This window comes from Limanda limanda, chromosome 12, assembly GCF_963576545.1.
Source record: "Limanda limanda chromosome 12, fLimLim1.1, whole genome shotgun sequence".
NCBI classification, from domain to species: Eukaryota; Metazoa; Chordata; class Actinopteri; order Pleuronectiformes; family Pleuronectidae; genus Limanda; species Limanda limanda.
In genome coordinates, this window is record NC_083647.1 from 23,683,006 (window position 1) to 23,703,375 (window position 20,370).

Sequence of the window (20,370 nt, forward strand, 5' to 3'; positions counted from 1 at the left end):
CCCGACAACAACTTTCAGAGAACACCTGGCAATGAACAGATCAAAGAAGAAGAAGACGTCAGAAGTGTAAATAAATCCACGTACAGTTTGACCTTGGGAACAATCGGTTTTCGGAACATTTCTGACAATATTAATGGTCAAAATGGAGCAAGGAGATGGACCACACAGCAACATTAGAAACAGTAAGTACTTTGATCCTTATTTTACATGGATCTCTCTGATGTACAGTCTTTCCAACATCTATTAAAAGGATGACTGATTGGCATATTAATCTTATGAATGGTAAAAGTAACGTATTTCTCTCTTATACGCAGTTGGGATGATTGAGCTGTATCTAAGCAGATACATGCCACCTGATGATGATGAAGTTCAGATTATTGCTCTGATACGTCGCATAGAAGGAGCTGAAGATGACCATATTATAAGAATGGATTATATGGACGACAACCTTTTAAATCATGAAAATAATGATGACTATAATGACGGCAGCCCACATCCCTCTGTAGACCTTCCCCATCTGGGGGGCGGGAATGACAGTGGAGAGGATGTAGTTCCTGATGTTAGTGTTGAGGTTGAATACCCCCTGCGGGAAGAATCCAGCACAACTTCCAAAGAGGAGGATGAAGGGGAAAATGAATTCAGATGGTGGGATGAATTCGACGTCAGTAACCCTGAGAGTGACGGCTCTGACGTCCCTGACGACTCGGACTGTTGTGACAGCGACGGCAGTGACTGTAATATGTATCGTGGATACAGTCCACTCAGTGATGCAGCTGTTGATGCTGTGCTTCCCAAAGAGGAGGAGCCTCTGACCAGTCCCTCTACAAAAAGGTCTCTAGTGGCCGAACCAGCAGAAGAACAGAGACCCTACAAAAAGCCAAGATGGTGTCGTGAGCTCGATGACAGCAGCATCAACGCTGACAATGATGGGAATGGTCCAATCAGAAGTGCAGCTGGTGATGCTGTGTTTCCTAAAGAGGCACCCCCATCTGATCCGTCTAGAAAAAGGCCAAACGAGGACAATCCAGCGATAGGTCATCGTGAAAAAAGGTCACGTTGGTGCCTGGGGCTGGATGACCTCACCATCGGTACTGAAAATAGTGGAGATGGTCCATTCAGAAATACTCCCAAAGAGTAACCCCTCACCTGGTGCATCTAGAAAAAGGTCACGATACAGCAATAGATGAGACACGCTACTAAAGGTCGACATGGGGTCGGGAGTTTGATGACATCACTAACGACAACTACTGGAGCAACGACAGTTCACACGATCGCTGATGAAGCTCCAGCCGAAGGTGAATCAGCGAAAAGGCTTCGGGGAAGTTTCTCCCACTTTGTGCTTTTCCTGTCTCTCTCTCTCTCTCGCGCACTCTGCTGAATATTATAAAGGTATGAGGAGTTCAGAAAATAAATTAGAGAGTTCGGGACATATTTCCCTTTTTAACGACTCGTGGTTTTAGAAAAACTTAGTAAATAAATAGTTTGGGATTGATGATAGGTGAATATTGTCGACTTTGAGGGTGATGACATCACAAATTATGTACTTTGACATCCTATGATTCATTCCAGCGTCTCAGAATTCATGTGGCATTTTCAACAGGAAATATTTTTATTCCAGTTTATTGTTTTATTTGTTTTGAATCAGGCTTCGGCTGCACAGCACGGATGCGTTTCCTCTTTAGAAAAGGGCTTGAAAACACCGCATGTTCTCCTGGGAAGTGTAGTTCTCTTCACCACGTCCTGTCCTGCATGAGAAGGACGTGAGAACTACATTACCCTTCATGCAACTCGGTGGGAAAACAGCTGATCGTCGAGTTCCAGTCTCAGGTCGCGCAGCTGCAGGGTTTTGTATTTTTTTTTCTGCTTTTGAGACACAGTCGCTGAAGAACATGTCCGAACTCCAGAGCTTCCAGTTCGGGAAGTCTCGTTTCAACCAGGTACCAGTTTAGTTTTTAACTCGTGTCACGTCTCAAACCAGGAACTGAACTCATGTGTCTAAACTAACTGTTTCACCTGCATGTCGTTTTTACTATGTACTGTGTGTTCTCCATGTTTAAGGAGTTATTGTTGAACCCTGTCAAAAGGAGAATTTCTGTCAAAAATGACAGTCAATAAAATATCTGTCTGTCTCTTTGTCTCACTGTCGTCCTGTGTGTCTGTCTGTCTGTCTGTCTAACAACGTAGTTCAGGTAAGAAACTTTTAGAAACAGTCTACACTCCGTAAGTCAACATTAGCTATAATATGGTTGGTTCCATGATTATACATAGAAATAGTTTGTTAAGAAAAAATAAGATACATTGTTTCAATTAAACAAATGACTGAAAAGAATAAGATACATTGTTACTATTAAACAAACGACTGAAAAGAACAAGATACATTGTTACTATTAAACAAACGACTGAAAAGAATAAGATACATTGTTACAATTAAACAAACAATTCTTTGTTCGTGAATAACACAAATTTTAAACTGTAGAAATGTTGCTTTTCTGTGTGTTAAAGTCTCTTGATCTGTTTGGACTTGAGAGTTCATGAACCGGAGTGAATGAGTTTAAAGTTCAACTTGTTATGTTATTCATACAAAAGGCTCAAATAGCCCTTTGGCCCCTGTCAATATTCTAAAATACAAATGTATAAAAACTTGTAGGAATTTAGCCTCTTTAAATAAGGATGGACGACACGTCTCCACTTCCTCCTGTTGGACAAAAAGGAAGTCAGCCGTCAATAATTATGTTTCACCCTGTTTTTATATCATCAAATAACTAATCATTATCAGAAATGCAAACACTTGAACAAACATGTGTAATAATAACTACCTATGATGACATTATTCATCGTTGGAAAAAAAACCTTTTAGTTTTTTCCTCATGTTCCATCCACTAACATGGATCAGGTTTGTGACCTTAGCTGCAGTCGAAAAGCTTTGGCCTCACTTTTTGTGCAGCTGTCGCGTCGTCCATCTTTATTTACAGTTTTCAAACTGGTCGAGTTTGAGTGAAACTCGTGTGAAATATAATTTAACAGATGTATAAAACTATTCCTTCCATCCATATGTTCAGGAAATAACAAGACGCTACCTTGAGTCACTGAGCAGATTTTCATCCAAAATTAACAGTTAGTGTAATTAAACTGGCGTTTGAAGGGGGGGGCTCACAAGGCTGAGTGGTGCGCTGCTGTATTTCCAAATTATTATTAATTGTTCCTTATGCTCGGTAATGAATAAATGACGGGAAGGTGTTTGTGGTGCAGTCATCATAGGAAGTAATTGCAAATGGTGCGAGTAGATTTGGCTCCTTTAAAAGATAAGAAACAGTGAGTCGAAGGATTAATGAGGAGGCTCCACCTGGTGTGTTGAAACAGCTGGCACGCTGTGGGATCAGCTGGGATCCCCCCCCCCCCACCCCCCCGACCCAACAATCCACCGTCTGAAACACTTTCTGACCTTTTTATTGTTAGATTCTCTGAACTTTTCCATCCCAGCTCAGATATTCCTTTGATTTCACGTTGAAATTGAAGTTGTAAAGTTGACCAAGGTAATTTCCTGTATGTGCAAATATACTTGGCAATTAAAGAATTCTGATTCTGACCTGATGCATCTCGTGACTCCCGTCTCGCTGGTGGTGATGTGTGTTTTCGATGTGTCTTTGTCATCGTCATGTGCTTTCTGTTTCTTTGTAGAACACCTTGTTTGGTCGCTTCAGACACTTCCTGGATGTGATTGACCCCAGCACCCTGTTTGTGACGGAGGTACACAGACTCATGCATCACCTCTGTGTTTTCTACCCATGTGTTTTCTGGTTTCCAGGCCGTTCTCTCTCTAAACACATCCTGACCTTTCTCCCGGTCTCGGCTGTGTTGTGATCATCTTGCTCACAGAGTCTTCAGCGCTGTGGATCTCTGGGTAATGAAGCCGTTAGCAGGCTCTTTGGTGACAGTAATAGAGGGAGTAGCTCCGAGGATGTGATGAGGTGTGGACAAGTGGGGCAGCTGTGATGGGTGGAGAGAGTGTACGCGCACACAGGCTCTCACACTCACACTCTCACACTCACACACACTCTCACACACAGACACACACACACATCTTGCCCCCTGCTGGGCCAGGCGTAGCCTCGACTTGCCCCTAATGACGAGAGGGGAACAGGGATAGATGTGATTTAGCAAACGATCTCTCACACACACACACACACACACAAGCTCATTAGAGCAAATTGGGCCACATGACCTTGCATTCAGTTCAACATTAGACAATGATCACGCCACAGAAAGCCGCTCATTACCTTTTAGCAAACTCATTTGTCGACTGGAAATCAGCATGAAAGTTTTAGTGAAGCGCAATTACTGCAAGTTGAGCTGTGCAGCATAAACAGCAGAGAATATCAGGAAGATATAATCTGAGCTCGGTAAAAAATCTGAAGGAGAAACTGTCCTGACTTCATGTTTTACACCATCTTTTGTTTTCTGGGTGAATGTAGAGACGACTCCAGGAGTGTGTGGCGCTGCTCGATCGTTTCAAACAAGGAACTCTGCCGCCCGGAGTCACTGACGCTCAGGTGAAGACTCACAATCTCAACTCGAGTCTTTGTGGTCCAAGTTTGTTGAAGTCAGAAAAATAAAATAACCTCTCAACCAAAAATAAATATCCTCTCTATGACTTCAGAGCAGTTTACAAGTTTCTTCTTAAATAGGCCAATAAATGCTTTTAGATATGTTTTTAATTTCTTGACAATGTTTTTCTTTATCTCTTCAGCTTTGGAAAGCTCAGAAAGTAAAGCAGGTGAGATGTTTGATCACTTTCCCTCTCAGTCACTGACAAACACAAGCTGCCACAACAAGCCCACGGGCTGAAGATAGAGATCTGAAGTGTGTCAGTGAACGAGCAAACAAATCGGACAGCCCTCCTTTCACCTCATCTCAACAGTGACCTGTTTATACAGCAAACATGCAGCGGAGTGGAACATGGAGATGCTGATTTGAAAAATTACTGAAATGATGAAGCAAGAACAAAAAAATCCTTCAGTAAAGCAGACGAGTGGATTGGACTCCAGTGCCAATTAGAAGCATGTGAAGATTTCTGCCAGTCACTGAACTGCAGGAGTCCAAGCAACAGAAGACTCTGTTCAATATCATATAGACAGACAATAACATAAAAATGATATGTGTGATCAATCTGGTGTTTATTATAAAAAACATTATTAGTACTTGTATGATATTGAGCCTTTTTCAATATTTCTAGAATTTATCCACAGCTTTAATATGTTCATGTAATGACCAATTTAAACTTTTTTTAATTCACATTTAGAAAACACTCAAATCTCAGTGATCATTTTCTCCTCATGGTGTATTAAATACATCTCTATTGATATAGTTGTAAAGTGCAAGATGGCCTTATTCAATAAAATCTTTATATTCAGTAAAGTCTATGATTGACTTAAATCAACACAGAAAAAAAAATAAAGTCCCAGTGCACATACACATTTACAGGAGCCTGAAACAATAACTTTACATAGATCTTATTATTTAGTTTTCAAGAACATGTAAAACTCCCCCAGATTTTAGCGCAACATCAAAGCTCTTCTTCTCAATCTGTTAGAACTTAACTATCCCGAACCATCCTGCACTCGTTATCGTCTGACTCTGATCACCATGTTCTTATTACAGGCCATCATCCACCCTGACACCGGGGAGAAGATCCTCATGCCCTTTCGGATGTCGGGTACAGTAGCTGGGTGTGGAAGCCCTGGGCGAAGTGCGGCCTTGTTATACGCTCCGACGTGGAGGTGTCGTTCACCCTGGGAACTGTCACATCTCCACGGGGCTCTTCAGGTTGTCTCTGGCCTGGAAAAGGTCAAACTCAGCAGGGCGCTGATTAAAATCCATCTCCCACGGCGACGGAGAAGTTCTGAATAAGCAAGCAAACACCATCATTTTTGGTCCGGTCTCAAATTCTCACCGTCACAGACAGGAGCGATTAACTTGTTAGGACCGACATGGAGTTCTAGATATGCAACACGGATCGTACGTAGCCGCAAAATCTGTCAGACCTCGACTCCGCAGACTTAGCGAAGGGAAACGGAACTGTTGTGTTTCTAAATGTAAAAGTGATTTATAGGAAAATCTCTTTACAAAGACTAGGAATATTACAAATCATAAATCAGCAGAATGACCTCAAAGCAAACAATGATGACACTTACTCTCTGTTAATAGGTTACATTCCATTCGGCACCCCAGTGGTAAGGTCTCTTTCTTCATCTTTATATCTATTGCAACTTCACCAAAATAAGGCTGTAAAGAAGTTTATCCCACTGCTACATATTGTACACTGACATGAATCTGAATATACATATATTTATATATATTTTTCTTTTAATCAAAGTGTTTTTCTTTCTTTGTGCAGGTTGTTGGTCTCCTTCTCCCAAATCAAACATTGGCATCAACTATCTTCTGGCAGGTTAACACTTTTTCCGATTTTATTATGCGTTACGTTAAATATTAGCAACTTTAACACAAACAGGCAAAATCATTGAAATAAAATCTTCATTGCAGATAAACCAGGTAGGATGGATGTAGCCTCGGTAGCATCACCTCGGGCAGGGCAAACAGATTATCCCACACGTGATTAAAACGGGCAGTGCACTGGTAATATTATAAAGAAAATGTCTTTAACTCAATTGAATTAAACGTATTTTTTCATGAGGACACTATGTTCCTGTAAACCTTCCAGTGTTTCTCAGCCAGACAGTTTCCCACACCCGTCCAGTGCCAACATGCTCTGAAAGCAGTGAAGTGACAGTTTGAGAAAACAAATATACGACAGTGAGATGCCAGCGTGAAAACAAAAGCCACAAAATTAGCTTTCAGACGATCTCATAACTTCAATATGAAGCGAACCATTAGCTTTGATCAAATAATAACATCCACGTCAGATCCATTTGATAATTTTGTAAGTTTAACACATTCGTTTATGTCATATCTTGTTGGCAGTTTCCTCTAAGCACATTTTGAAGGATAATCAAATGTCACGACTCTGGTTTTGATGTAAAGAAACTAATAGATATACTGCAGGTGTGAGATGAAGAAGTCATTGTCTAGATTTCTGTGATTTAATACCAACTATCAGCGTTCAGTGGTTTCACCTCCTCGAGGAATCCTCAAAGCTCGTAATGAAGACGTGTGTTCACCTAAGATCCAGAATGTTCAACTCATTATACGAAGAGACGACCTGTGATCTGACATATGAAGCTGGATGTAGCACCTGTCATCATAGACATAAATAACATCATCATCAGCGCATGATAAGTTTATCCCTCTGTTGACTCTGCCTTCTTTTTCCACAGTCGTTAAACCAGAGTCACAACGCCTGCGTTAACTTCTGCAACCGCAACGCCTCCAAGGTGACGACACATCCTGCACAGATCCCACATGGATGAGGCTGAGCTCTGTTAACTGCTCTCACATTGTTTTACACTCTCACTCCAGCCGGCTCCAGCATCCAGGTTCGTCCTGGGCTTCCTGGGAGCTGTGACCAGCGCCGTCTCCATCGCTGTGAGTACAATGTGACGTCACACTAAACAGCTGAGTCACCGACTGATCCATCGTGTCGACTGGTCCATCTTTTAAAGCGGGGGTCGACCGATATGTCGTATCTGTGTCCGTGTAAATCTGTATGGACACGATATCTATCCATCGATTGAGTGATTCTTCTTTTAAGTCCCTTTCCAGAAGTAATATTCACGAATTTACTTGGGCTGCCAGGTTATTATTATTCTGTAATATTGATCAATAAAATTATTATTATTATTATTATTATTATTATTCACAAAATACAAATAGATTATACCTACATATACACTTATTGGTTAATTTATAATAATAATAATAACATTTATAACACTAAGTACAAAATGCTGAACAAGAACACAAATGTTTAAATTCAGAGGGAAGTACATTATTATTGTTTGTTATATTATACTTACATACTTATACTTCTACTTCGTTTTGAAAAGTGCTCTATAAATATTATTATAAATTAAGCCATATTCTGTTATATATGCTTTTATAATATATTAGTACTTATATTTTGTATTGCACTTTCTAACCTGTCTAACTAAGTATTTATTATTATTATTATATTGTTGCTCCCAACATTTCCTGAATATTATTAATCTGGATTTCTTTAAATACTTTATTTTGGTCAAAAATCAAATGTCTTCAATTATTTTGACAGACAAAGGGAGAAATTTAAAGACGTTGAGTCAACCTGTCGTGAAAATACCAGTTGATATCACAATTTTCTGACCTTTTTGCCATTAAAGACTCGTGTTTAAAGAGCATAATACACCTTCACACACTCGCCTGACATGGGGCTCAAACCGAGCCAATTACTGCTCCGGCCGGGGGCTGATCCGGCTGCTGCTCTCAGGCCTGACAATGGAAATAGCCGGAGGAAAGAAAGAAAAAAAAAACGTGGGGTGTCTGGAGGGCGGAACGACGAACCAGGGGGGGGCCAGGAGCTCTCCAATTAAACGTCCGCTCCGGTGATGGCCCCCTGCCGTGCTGCGTGGAGCTGGAGGCTGTAGTTGGTGTTTTATTAAAGACGCATTGCACCTCGATCACAGCCGTTAGTGGGAATACACGGGAAGTCACTCAATTAATTGTTTATGCACAGAAACACACATTTTGGTCACTTTCTCCCGTTTGTGACTCGACACTCAAACTAAAAACCAGATTTCATGGTTTCAAAATATGGTTAAACATGGGAAACCTTTTTTTTTTATTTGTGATTTGTCTACAACTTGTGTTTTTGTTTGTTTTTTTTAAGGTCGGGTTGAACTTGTTACTCCAGAAAGCAAATGGCTTCAGCCCAACAAGCAGGCTGCTGGTGCAGAGGTTCATCCCCTTCCCAGCAGTGGGTGAGTTCAAACAGCTCCGTGAAACACTGCACCAGTTCAACACTGAATAATATTACTTCAAACCTGTGGATTTGTTCTAGAATTGAACAAACGGATCAAAGTAGGAGGATCAGTTGCTGCAAATATTCGTATGTAAATTAGCATGTGAGCTGTGAAGTGTTAACATCTCATTTTGTATTTATTAAGCAATACTGTCTGTAATGTAACGTGTAATCTTAATGTTATTTAATAGCACTAGATGACTGTCAGTGTCATCGCTCATAAATAAAGATGGATGACATGACAGCTCCCTAAAGTGAAGCCAAAGCACCCCTGGTGGCTGGCTGTAGTATGTCATAAACCCCACCTCCTCCATGTTCATGGATGGGACATGGACCAAACAAAAATGTTGAAATACACGTCAAATAAAAAAGATGATTTCCATCATTTTAGGGTCTTCTTATCACACTGAGCTTTGTGTTAATTTCTCCAGTAGGTTTGGTATAGTTTGTTATGTGATTGACAGCTGAGACTGATTTAGAATTTTAATTAAATTGGATGTTTTGACACCCATTTTCCCGTAGCGCTTATTTCTCGTCATGATGCACAAAATTAGAGAAATTCCAATATTACAAATGTAGTTTGTACTTTTATACCTGCTCTGATCCTTATTAATCTCCGTTTTCCTCCGACACGTTTTGTGAGCTCACTCTTTCAGACGCGTGTGGAGCCACAAAGCTGATCCTCATGTCACTCTCTGGCAAACACACAGTCGCACCCAGGGGTATAGACCCGTGTCCCAGAATGCCCCAGGCTGCTGGCTCATAATTAAATTGTTTGCCTGCCCCCCTTCCTTACCATGGCGGTTCTTCTAATTAAATCAACAGGTTTCCACAGTGCAGCCTTTGCCTGGTAATTGGCTGCTTGTTAGAACTCTGCTGCCGCAAACAAATTGGATAATTACCCCTAAAGTGGCGTCTATGTCAAGGCCTCATTTACCTGATTTCTGTTTGTTCATTGTTGTTGCTGCCGTTGTTGTGGTAGCCCCATATAAAAGGTAATTAAAACGGCTAATTGAAGCGAGTGAAAGCAAAGTGCTGTTTGAATTTTCACCCGCTTGATTATGTTTGCTTACTTAAGGCTAGATTTATTTGTAATAACCTAATCAAGCAGCGGCCTGTCATTCAATTAGATGATGAAGACCTTAACGGGAGGAAACGCCGCGCTGCCATAAATTTATGGGGACAGTTAATTGCTTGTCTTCTGAAATTATTCGTCATTATTTGTGATATTTAGGAAGTAATTATGTGAAAAGTTCTTGGATTTCCGTGAGTGTACCACAGGGTATTAGGTGACAGTTAGAATATACAGAAATGTAATTATTTCAAATAATTACAAATTAAATCCACATATTTCAGCATTTAGCTGCACACACTTAATCACTTCAGTTTTATAATTACTTTGATGCCTTAAATAATTAAATTACAAACAGGTTTTTACATTTTTGAGCTGTTTATTGTGGTATTTGTTATTCCTTTCTATAATTCTACTATCTGTCTGTCTATTAATTGTACAAAAAAAACCCTTGTAGGTAAAAAGAGCGATTTGCTCAGTCAATTGAATTCGCTTCACAAAGCGACCTGCAGCCCTGCAGCTCTTAGTCAAGATAAGTCTGAACGCTGTTGTCTTAAATTAAAAAAGCTCGAGGCGCCAACATTAAACTCTAAAATGAGTTTTTCTTATTCCTATTAGAGTCAAGGAGAAAGGATCATCTATATTAACATACATTTGTGTTCATTTTGGCTCCCGTGAATAAATCCCAGGGGAGCGTTGCTGCTGTTTGTTGCTCCGTCCGTCGCCTTGGTTACGTTGTCCGTCGCTGATTTGAGTTTCAGCCGACTTGACGTTTAGTTGGTTTGTGAAGAACGACACAAAATGACTGTGATGTACAATATTTAGACATTTTCTGTGAGCAGAGGATAAACAGGTTCAGTGTTTTACAGACACAATGTTAAAGAAAGTGATAAAACAATTGCCGGACCCAGATTAAAATGTATTGCCATACAGCAGCGGGAAATCATCAGCGAGATCCAGATTTTTTTTTTACCAGTCCCTGAAATATCCCTGAATCCCTTCATCAAGATCCATGAGTTGTTTCCTGTGACATTGGTGAAACTATGTTATAAAATATTTCCTCAGTGTGATGAAAAGTTTCTGGATCCGCTCCCTTGTTTCGATCCAGAGCAAAAATTGAATTGGTTCTGTCTAGGGCTGGGCAACGATTAAAAGTTTTAATCGCGATTAATCGCATGATTTCCCTGATTAATCACGATTGATCGCATTTGTATACGCAAAATCCAATAATGAATTAAAAAGTAGTGTATAGCGCAATTTTATTTTCAATGTTCTGCCATATGAACGAAAGTGCCATAACATTTGTTGTGCAAACACTTTTAACATCAGCATTTAATACAGTAGCAGTTAAATAAAATATTCAGTGTAAATCTCAACTTAACAATGTTATCAAAGCAAATACAAAATTAAAGCTCAATGCCACTGCCAGGGCTTTAATGTTATCCTCTTCGTTATGAAAAATCTATACTCCTCCCTGCTGCAAATATTCGTATGTAAATTAGCATGTGAGCTGTGAAGTGTTAACATCTCATTTTGTATTTATTAAGCAATTCTGACAGTAATGTAACGTGTAAAGAAAAAGTCTTAAGTCTTAATGTTATTTAATGTTAGCACTAGATGCCTGTCAGTGTCATCGCTCATAAATAAAGATGGATGACATGAAAGCTAATGCGTCTAACGTAGTCTGCCGAAGCCTCGCTCCACTTGCTGTTTCGTTGAGTGATTTGCTGATATCAACTGTGTGTTTTGCATTCAGGTGATATTTTAGACTGGAAGTACTCCGGTGATAAGAAAATTCACCTTGGCAGTGGCTACAAATTACTTTGGTTCTGTCGACTCCGCCGTCTGGAAGAACTTTAGAATGAAAATGGCCATGTAAAAGCTCCGTACCCTTATCCATGGTTGTTTATCCTCCAATTATTTTCTTTTTTCCGGTTCTGCAGCAGTCAGCAACAGACTTTCACAAAATAAAAGCCTGACTTTCACAATAAAACAATAAATAATCAAACCTGAGTTAATGCGAGATAAAATAATTGTCTGAGTTAAATAAGTGATGAGTTTACTCGATTAAAACGAGTTAACTTGCCCAGCCCTAGTTCTGTCACATGGAACACATTCTTCATATAAGCTGTCAAAACCCATTATCTCATCTTCATGAAATGATAATTTTGTCAACTGAAAATATCGTTGTGATCTTTGTATAGTTATTGAATGATATTGAAATCACTGATACATCCTCTATCCTCTATCCGTTCAGTCAGCCTGGTGAATCTTTAAATACCCTCCGCCAGCATCTCGAGTCGCCTGCTTGTCTTGCACCCAGCCTGGAGGGTGAAAACACAATATGCTCATTCGTGAAACGACTAAATACGTGCGTTTCACTTTGCTCCTTTTTTTAAAAAAACGTTCTCACGCCTCTGCAGCGAGTGCAAACGTCTGCAACGTGCTGCTCATGAGGCACTCGGAGCTGTCGGAGGGCATCAGCGTGCTCGACGACCACGGGAACCTGGTGGGAACATCCCGAGTCGCTGCCAGGCATGTGGGTGGATTTACTCTCTAAATATCTGGTGTAAAATTATCCTGTGATTAACACTCTCATGTTGGTGAATGCAACAGTGTAAATGACAAGGTATGAAGTTCACACCTAAGTAGGACTTGTTTAAACATGTTGTGTTGTGATTTTTTACATCAGGCCCTTATGGAGACGGCCCTGACCCGAGTGGTGCTGCCCATGCCCATCCTGCTGCTCCCTCCACTGATCATGTCAATGCTGGAAAAGTAAGAAACGCTTCATCACTTGATATTCAAAATTTCAAAAGTTGGAAGAGACGACGAGATTCAAGGGTTATTGACGATGAGGGAACATTTTCCTGTTAATGTCCAGGCGAAACTTGATTTCATGCAGGAAAACGTCCATCGATTATCCACAGAAACACTGGTTTATTTCCCCAATTTTTTATTTCTTTAACATTGCCAAAGAATAATTCATGGATCTTGATATTTAAGGGACCGATATCTATGAACGTGTGTAATTTGATGTGGCTCTATTGGGCAAGTTGTCTGTGCTCTGATGGATTTCTTTTCCCATCCTATGTCGCAAAAATCAGCAAGAAGTCTGTCATCAACTTTATAAAGTCGATTTTTTATTTTAAAAAGTTAATAATGGCTTTAATGGCATAATTAAAGTTGCAAAAAAAACTTTTTGTCATTCTCATCCAATAATCAGATTAACTCCCACGTGCACATGAGTCCTGAACGACAATTGACAATGAAAAAGTGTCTCAGATCGCTTTGTCCTCAGAGCTGCTGCGCTCTGATTGGCCCACGCGCTCGCTGATCCCTCTCCACCACCGAGGTCCAGCGCTGTGCGATACGACTGTAACGACCTCTTAATGACGCCTTGTGTTCACGTGGACAAGTGATTCCTCGCCGTGCCTGCGCCGTGCCGAGGAATGCGGCGGCTCCGGCCAGCTGCCCAGGTGTGTTTGGGATTCCTGGCTGGGAAGGGAGGGAGAGAGGGAGGGAAAGGCAGGGGGTGGGTGAGGTTGGCTTTGGTTGCAGGTGAGTAGTGCTGAGTTATCCTCCATGTCAGCTCGCCTTCACTGGCTCTCAATAGAGCGAGAACAAGGGGGGAGCGTCGGGCCCCCCGGGCGGCCCCCCGATGATCGATGACACCGCTGAGAGCCGATCCCGAGCAGTGACAGCAGGTTCTGTCCTTTCTGTGCTTCAGCAGCTGTGAGAAGCTTCAGACCCACAAGTGTGTTCAAAAGCATTTAGCTCAACAGCCTGGTTCCACAAGTAGAAATCCCATTCGTTTTCTGAAAAGACATTTTGATGACCAGCCATAAAATTATAACCATCCGAGGTAGACTCACCACAAACTACCAAACAGTGATATTTGTTTCAGGGTCCGTGTGATGTCACGTAACGTCTCGGATCGGTGAGGCTCGCGGTTACCATGGAAACGTTTGCCACAATCCCGGAAATCACGATCGGATGGTTCAGCGTTTCGTTCTGTTACTTTTTAGTGATGCGGTGGAAAAGGTAAAATTCAAGAAGAAGCGCTGGAAGTTGTCAGAAATGGATCATCCGCAATGGTTTATGGGATGTGTAGTTTCCTGACTCTTACAAATAATTCACATTTACACAATACACCTTTTTTTCCCCCTTGTTTTCCAGATCCAGACAAAGGATTTTTTTACATTGTGATACAGGGTGTGTGTTTTTACATTTTCAACAATTTCCCAAGAAGTAATTCATTTATCATACAGAGGTGACTGATATCTGAGATGTTTTCTTGATTTGGGCCTCGGCACAGGTGCTGTTCTGTTTACTCGTAGATGTTTTGGTCAGAAAAAAACTAACTTCTACAAGTAGAACTGCAACTGAAGCTGTTATCAGGTCATGATGGAGGTTTTCATTCACTGGCATGTTGTTGTTTCCATCTTTGAGACGACACACGTCTCCGGCGCAGCTCCAGACTTCTTCCTGGTTCATGTAAACAGTTAAACCTGAGTAAGACGTCAGCCCATGTTATTCAGACCACGTGAATTCAGTCAGTTTTGCATGAAATTATCATTAATTTGAGATCAACTCAAAATTTTCACCTGATTTGACAGTTTTCAAACTCACACTTGTGCCCAAAACCTTCTCACATATCTCACAACCTGCCTCTTCTCTCTCTAATCCAGTTCCCTAAAATGTGTATCTGCACATGTGTGTGTGTGTGTATATAAATGTGTGTGTGTGTGTAGCCTAATTAAACCATGGCAGCCATATGTGTTAATGAGCTCCCTCATTAGGCAGTAGCTCTCCTCGTTAGGGGGAGAGGCGTCGCTGGTGGAGGAGAGACGGAGCGGCTCCTTCTCAGGCTCCTGCTGCGCTCGCTGTCCCACACACTGAAGAGGGGATTATCCTCCGAAGGCCAGGGAGGAGGGAGGAGGGAGGAGGAGGAGGAGGGAGGAGGAGCACGGGCTGAGAACACAAGATGTATTTCTGGAGATGTCGGACAAAACGTTAAAAAAAAACGCCCTTAATAACCCAGTCGCTTAACAGAGGAAACTCATTTCTTGCAATTTGGAAAGGGAGTTTGTGATTGAAGCATACACACAGATCAAATGGTTATTTTACAAAATGAAAATGTAAAATTCTCTAAACTCTCTCCTGGGAACACATCCAGTGTTATTTAGGGAACAGTTCAGTATGTGGTTGTTTTAATCGTCTGTTTGTCTGACTGTTAAAAGGGATCATGCAAAAACTACTGAACCAGTGTTCTTGAAACCCACTTTCTTACATTGTTTTTTGATATCTTTAATATTAAACGAGTATCTACCTATTTTCTGACTGTGGGTTAAGACTTTTAGCTGCAAATATTAGTGACTTTTATTTGTCGTGAAGGTTTGATATTCATCCATTTTGTCTAAACTTATTTGCACATATTTGTTATTCCTGCCTAATTAGTTGAATTGCCCACAGTCACTCTTTGATTATTTAATTGAAAAAAAGGGAGTTTGTGATTGAAGCATACATACAGAGCAAATGGTTATTTTACAAAATGAAAATGTCAAATTCTCTAAACTCTCTCCTGGGAACACATCCAGTGTTATTTAGGGAACAGTTCAGTATGTGGTTATTTTAATCGTCTGTTTGTCTGACTGTTAAAAGGGATAATGCAAAAACTACTGAACCAGTGTGTTTGAAACCCACTTTCTCTTACATTGTTTTTTGATATTTTTGTGGCTTTCGAAAGAAATAACGCTGAGATCTTTAGGAAAAACATCAGACCTGCAGATCGTTCATACTTATGAACAGGTTATAGTTGGTGAAGATCTGGAAATCAAAGCTCAGAGCTTAAAGAGCTAAAGTTCATAAAGAGATGCTGTTAAATCTGTCGTGTTATAGCCATTTTGTGTTTTATATAATTTTGAAATTTTGAGAACTTACAGATGAACAAGGAATGCATCAGTCCCTCTGCATTTTGATTATTAAACCAATATCTACCTAATTTCGGACTGTGGGGTTAAGACTTTTAGCTGCAAACAGTCGTGACTTTTATTTGTCGTGGAGGTTTGATATTCATCCATTTTGTCTTAACTTATTTGCACATATTTGTTATTCCTGCCTAATTGGTTGAATTGCCCACGGTCACTCTTTTATTATTTAATTGAAAAACCTGTTTGAATTGGTTGTTTTCTTTGCAGATGGTAATTTTCCCTGATGACTGCTGCTATGCTAATTGCTAAAGCTGTAGTTCCTGTGACGTTTGAGTGGACGGTGTATTGAAATGTGTGTGTATCTGTAAAGTGGGTGAAGTGATCTTGTGTGTCTCTGTGGTCTGTGTCCCACCAGGCTTCCTGTCCTGCAGAGGCAGCGGCGGCTCGTCCTGCCCGTCCACAGCCTGGTGTGTCTCGCCGCCTTCGGCCTGGCGCTTCCGCTCGCCATCAGCCTCTTCCCGCAGATGTCCCAGGTAAAAACATCGTTATTTAATAACCAGAGATTGTTATTATCCATATTTTGGTGTTAATGCACCTTTGGAGCTTCTGCAGGGGGAACAATCAAATGTCTGGATCCATTTAATGTTCATCATTTATTTTGATAAAGTCTCTGTTCCTGCTGACTGTTCTTACTGTATATATTGTTGTTTTATTTTAACCTCAGTTGACAAGTCACCAGAGTTACTTTTACTTTTACACACAACACACACACACAGCTGTTTTCCTTGTAAATGAATATTAACGGTCACCGCCTATTCCAGAAAATCTCTGCACCTTAGCACTGTACGTGCCCATATCTCACTGTATATATTGTTTTGTTTTATATATATATATATATATATAAAACAAAACAATATATTTTTTTTTGTTAAACAACAATATATATATATTGTTGTTTAATGTCTGATTGTTATTTATGTGCACCAACCACATCAAAGCAATTTCTTGTATGTGAATATATACTTGGCAATTAAAAGAATTCTCATTCTGATATTAAATAATTAGTTTGTTCTTTGATACTTTACAATCAGAAAGTTAATGTCAAAGCTTTCATGACCAACACAACAGGCCTGATATCAGATATCTGGTCTTTCCACCAACTTTAGAGCCTTTAGAGCTTTTACCTCCGTGATGCTCAGAGTAAAAACAGTCGGATTAAATCATTATTTAACGTATTATCTTCTCGTATGTCGCGCTCCTATTGTTCATTTCTCTTTTTACGTCTTTAAATGATGATACTTGGCCTCAGATCTGCCACGACTCTGGTGTCAGTGACTGATTGACTCTCCTGACCTCTTAAACGTTTCCCATCCTAATGAGGCGTAGCCCTCTGAGACCTAACCTGCTCTGTTTGTGATCTGCCCGGAGTCTCTCCTGCCGTCCGATGGCGTCCAGGCTCACGGGGGCGGAGCTCCGACTTCAGCCTCGCTCGGCTGCCTCGCTCTTCTCATTAACTGGCTGCGGCACCATATTGTTTTTCTCCTCCGTCTCTCTCTCTCTCTCTCTCTCTCTCTCTCTCTCTCTCTCTCTCTCTCTCTCTCTCTCTCTCTCTCTTTGTCTCCTCTCTGCCAAATCACTTGCCGACACAAGCCAAGCAGCTCTGGCTTTAAAATGTTTAGGATTTAATTACCGCTGGAAATAGCCCAGACAGCCATATGGCAAAAAACTTCAGACATATGTGCCACCAACACGGAGGGGCCTGTTTTTCTCTCAAGTCCCTTTTTTTTGCACTTTCGCGAGGATTGAAAAAAATGAGCTCCCCAAAAAGCAACGTGAATGCCCCGCTCCCCTGGCCCCCCCGCCTACTCAATTTGTCCCACTTCCCCATTTCACACCTACCAAGATGTCTGATTAGGATTCCGCCGACAACTCCAACAGCCATCTGTCTCTGGTTCAAATATTAGGAGCTTCAAAACCTCAAATTAGACTGTAATCTGCCAAATTGTCTCTCTTTGCACATTAGCAGTAAACACAGAACATTTCAAGTCTTTAGTTGCGAGTGAAACTGTTTCGGATCTTCACGCCGCCCCTGCTCATCCAGACGACTGTGGACGAATCGTACACGGAACCATGAACTTGTCACATCTGACAGTCGTGTGCCAAACATTCCCTCTAGCGCCGTTGACCTTTTTGTTCTGTTTGATTCCCGCAGATCAGCGTGAATCGGTTAGAGCCGGAGATCGCCATGGCAACAGATGGTCTGATGGTGACATACAATAAAGGCCTGTGAGTGATCTCTGCAGCCCGACACATCGCCACGGGACCCGCCGCTGCTCTGCATTGGAGGATTTTAACAAACACGTTTCCACGGGAGCAGCAGTTCATTCCATGTAATTTACAGCAAGATAGTGTTTGTTAATCGAGAAGTAACGTGATGACAAATAGTGATTTTGAAAGTCATGACACCTCAGAAAGTTCTAACATGGACACTTGCCAAAGAAAATAATAGAAGTGAGGCTCTGAACATGTTTATGGACAATTTTAATTGTATATAAACAGTGTGAATGAAATAAGGGTAAATGACCTGAATGTATTTTTGTGAACTCTTTAGATTTCAAGGCTTCTTATCTGTTTTTTGGCTCCGGACCTGTTAAGGTGAAGAAACTCGGTCTCCTTGTGACCTCACACGTGTCGGACTACATGTAACATGTCAGAGAAGGATTTCACCTCTCAGATTATTTCGCAGGAAACATTTTGAGACGCCTGAACGAGGTAAAACCGTTGCACCAGGAAGAAGTAAACTTAAAGCAAAGTCAGGAATAGAAACTTAACTTCCAGGACTGTTCCTGAATCAAATGCTGGAAAACTGTTTTAATGGTCTGACTTTTTTTAATCAAATATTGATTAATATACTGTTCTATGATTAAAAAAAAAGTGTATACAGCAAATTGTGAACGTAGGATCTGTATTAAATCCTCTAATTATAATGTGACTTTTTTTAAGTGACTTTTTATCCCAGTATTTGCTTTAGCTTCTTCTAACTGAAATCACGTGGTTCTGTTGCTCTTGTGCAGTAAAATGTGTTAAAGTGCACTTACACACACATTTTTATTTCCATAATTATGATGATAAATTGTTTTTATATGCCGCTTTTTAAGGAACTCAAAGACACTTTATTGAAATAACGACTAAAGACACTTAAGATTAAAACATATTATTATATTACAGTTCTGAAGAGGTCAGTACTTTGCACTTTGAATACTCTGCACACAAATGCATCATGAGGATGTAAAGTCAAAAAGAAGATTTGCTTAAGAAATGTTGTTTGAAATCCTTGTGTTGCTTCTCTGCCTTTTGTGTGTCTATACTTTTTTCTACATAAACCTTCTTGTCCTGGAGTATCTGTTGTCGGGATCTGTGTGATTAGTGTGTTTGCACGGTTGCCGTGGCAACACAGCCCGCTAGGCTGCGATCTCAACAAGAAAGCACATGTAGGCTGGAAGCTGCTGGCGCGTGACTCAGGTGAGACAAATAACAACTAAACACTGTTCACAGAGCAAACAGGTGATTATTGATGCATTATTATCAATACAAATATTTTTGTATATTTTTCTGTGTTATCAGTTTTGAGGAGTTTTAAACTCCATCATACTTTGAGGGTTTTAAGGGAAATGCTCCCTTCTTTTTTTTGTGCAAAGCATGATCATTTTACAAATATAAGTTTTGTTTTCTATGAAATGGTAATAGACATGTTATTGAATAATTTAATTCAAGGTCAAATATTATTAAACAGTTGAATTGAGATGATGCATCCCCCCCCTAACAGAGCCCCCTTCCCAATAATGCTCTTGTGCCATGTTTGTAATCAGATAACATAAAAAGTAAGACAAAAGAAAACAGAGAAACACATACACACACTCACACACAAATAAAAGTGGGCTCAGGAATAACAAATAGATTTTTTTACATAATAATTCTCGCCTGATCTGCAGGAAACTACTTTAATTGCTCTGAATTATGTGTAAATATCTCAAACTAGTTAATTTTTGTAATGAGCCATGTTTTGTCATTTCCAGAATGATTATAAACGAGTCTGTCAGTCAGTAATTAGTCTGTGTCATTTGTAATTCAGAGTGTTTACTCCTCCTTACAGTAGCTGAAGCAACGTGTGTGTGTGTGTTTGTGTGTGTGTGTGTGTGTGTGTGTGTGACGACTGTGACCTCACTGTATGATTTATCGCTCAACAAGATTATTTCTTATAACCACTTGTGCTGTTAATGGTGGAAACTGAAAGGCTTCTGTCTTCTTACAGAGAAACAACCAGACCAACAACAGAGATGAAACCCGTCTTTGTGTTTCACGTGATTCCTCTCACACCTCTGCAGCAGCAGCAGGGATCTGTCGGCTCCTCCCCC

At 40.5% G+C, this 20,370-nt stretch overlaps 1 protein-coding gene across 4 annotated transcripts; it reads left to right on the plus strand.

Moving 5' to 3' along the window:
* The first annotated feature begins 1,801 nt into the window (after positions 1-1,801).
* sfxn5a (sideroflexin 5a) lies at positions 1,802-19,361 on the plus strand. Of its 4 annotated transcripts, XR_009681528.1 has the most exons (15): positions 1,802-1,937; positions 3,679-3,747; positions 4,473-4,550; positions 4,748-4,774; positions 5,659-5,713; positions 6,205-6,230; positions 6,395-6,448; positions 7,335-7,391; positions 7,477-7,542; positions 8,819-8,909; positions 12,446-12,561; positions 12,715-12,800; positions 16,371-16,488; positions 18,168-18,466; positions 18,567-19,361. XR_009681528.1 is itself a non-coding variant. In XM_061082506.1 (14 exons), the coding sequence occupies exons 1-14, from the start codon at positions 1,890-1,892 to the stop codon at positions 18,243-18,245; spliced, it is 969 nt and encodes a 322-aa protein (XP_060938489.1). In that variant the 5' UTR covers positions 1,802-1,889; the 3' UTR covers positions 18,246-19,361. The 4 variants fall into 4 exon arrangements, 3 of the variants coding, with proteins under 3 accessions (XP_060938489.1, XP_060938490.1, XP_060938491.1); XM_061082506.1 differs by having other exon boundaries at positions 18,168-19,361; XM_061082507.1 differs by lacking the exon at positions 12,446-12,561 and having other exon boundaries at positions 18,168-19,361.
* Positions 19,362-20,370: the final 1,009 nt, after the last annotated feature.

Bases quoted from the DNA above. Each gene is read 5' to 3' on its own strand.
- sfxn5a (XM_061082506.1), top strand. From the start codon at position 1,890: ATGTCCGAACTCCAGAGCTTCCAGTTCGGGAAGTCTCGTTTCAACCAG. The intron at 7,392-7,476 runs GTGACGACACAT...CTCTCACTCCAG, and splicing joins GCAACCGCAACGCCTCCAAG to CCGGCTCCAGCATCCAGGTT. The intron at 12,562-12,714 runs GTGGGTGGATTT...TTTTTACATCAG, and splicing joins CCCGAGTCGCTGCCAGGCAT to GCCCTTATGGAGACGGCCCT.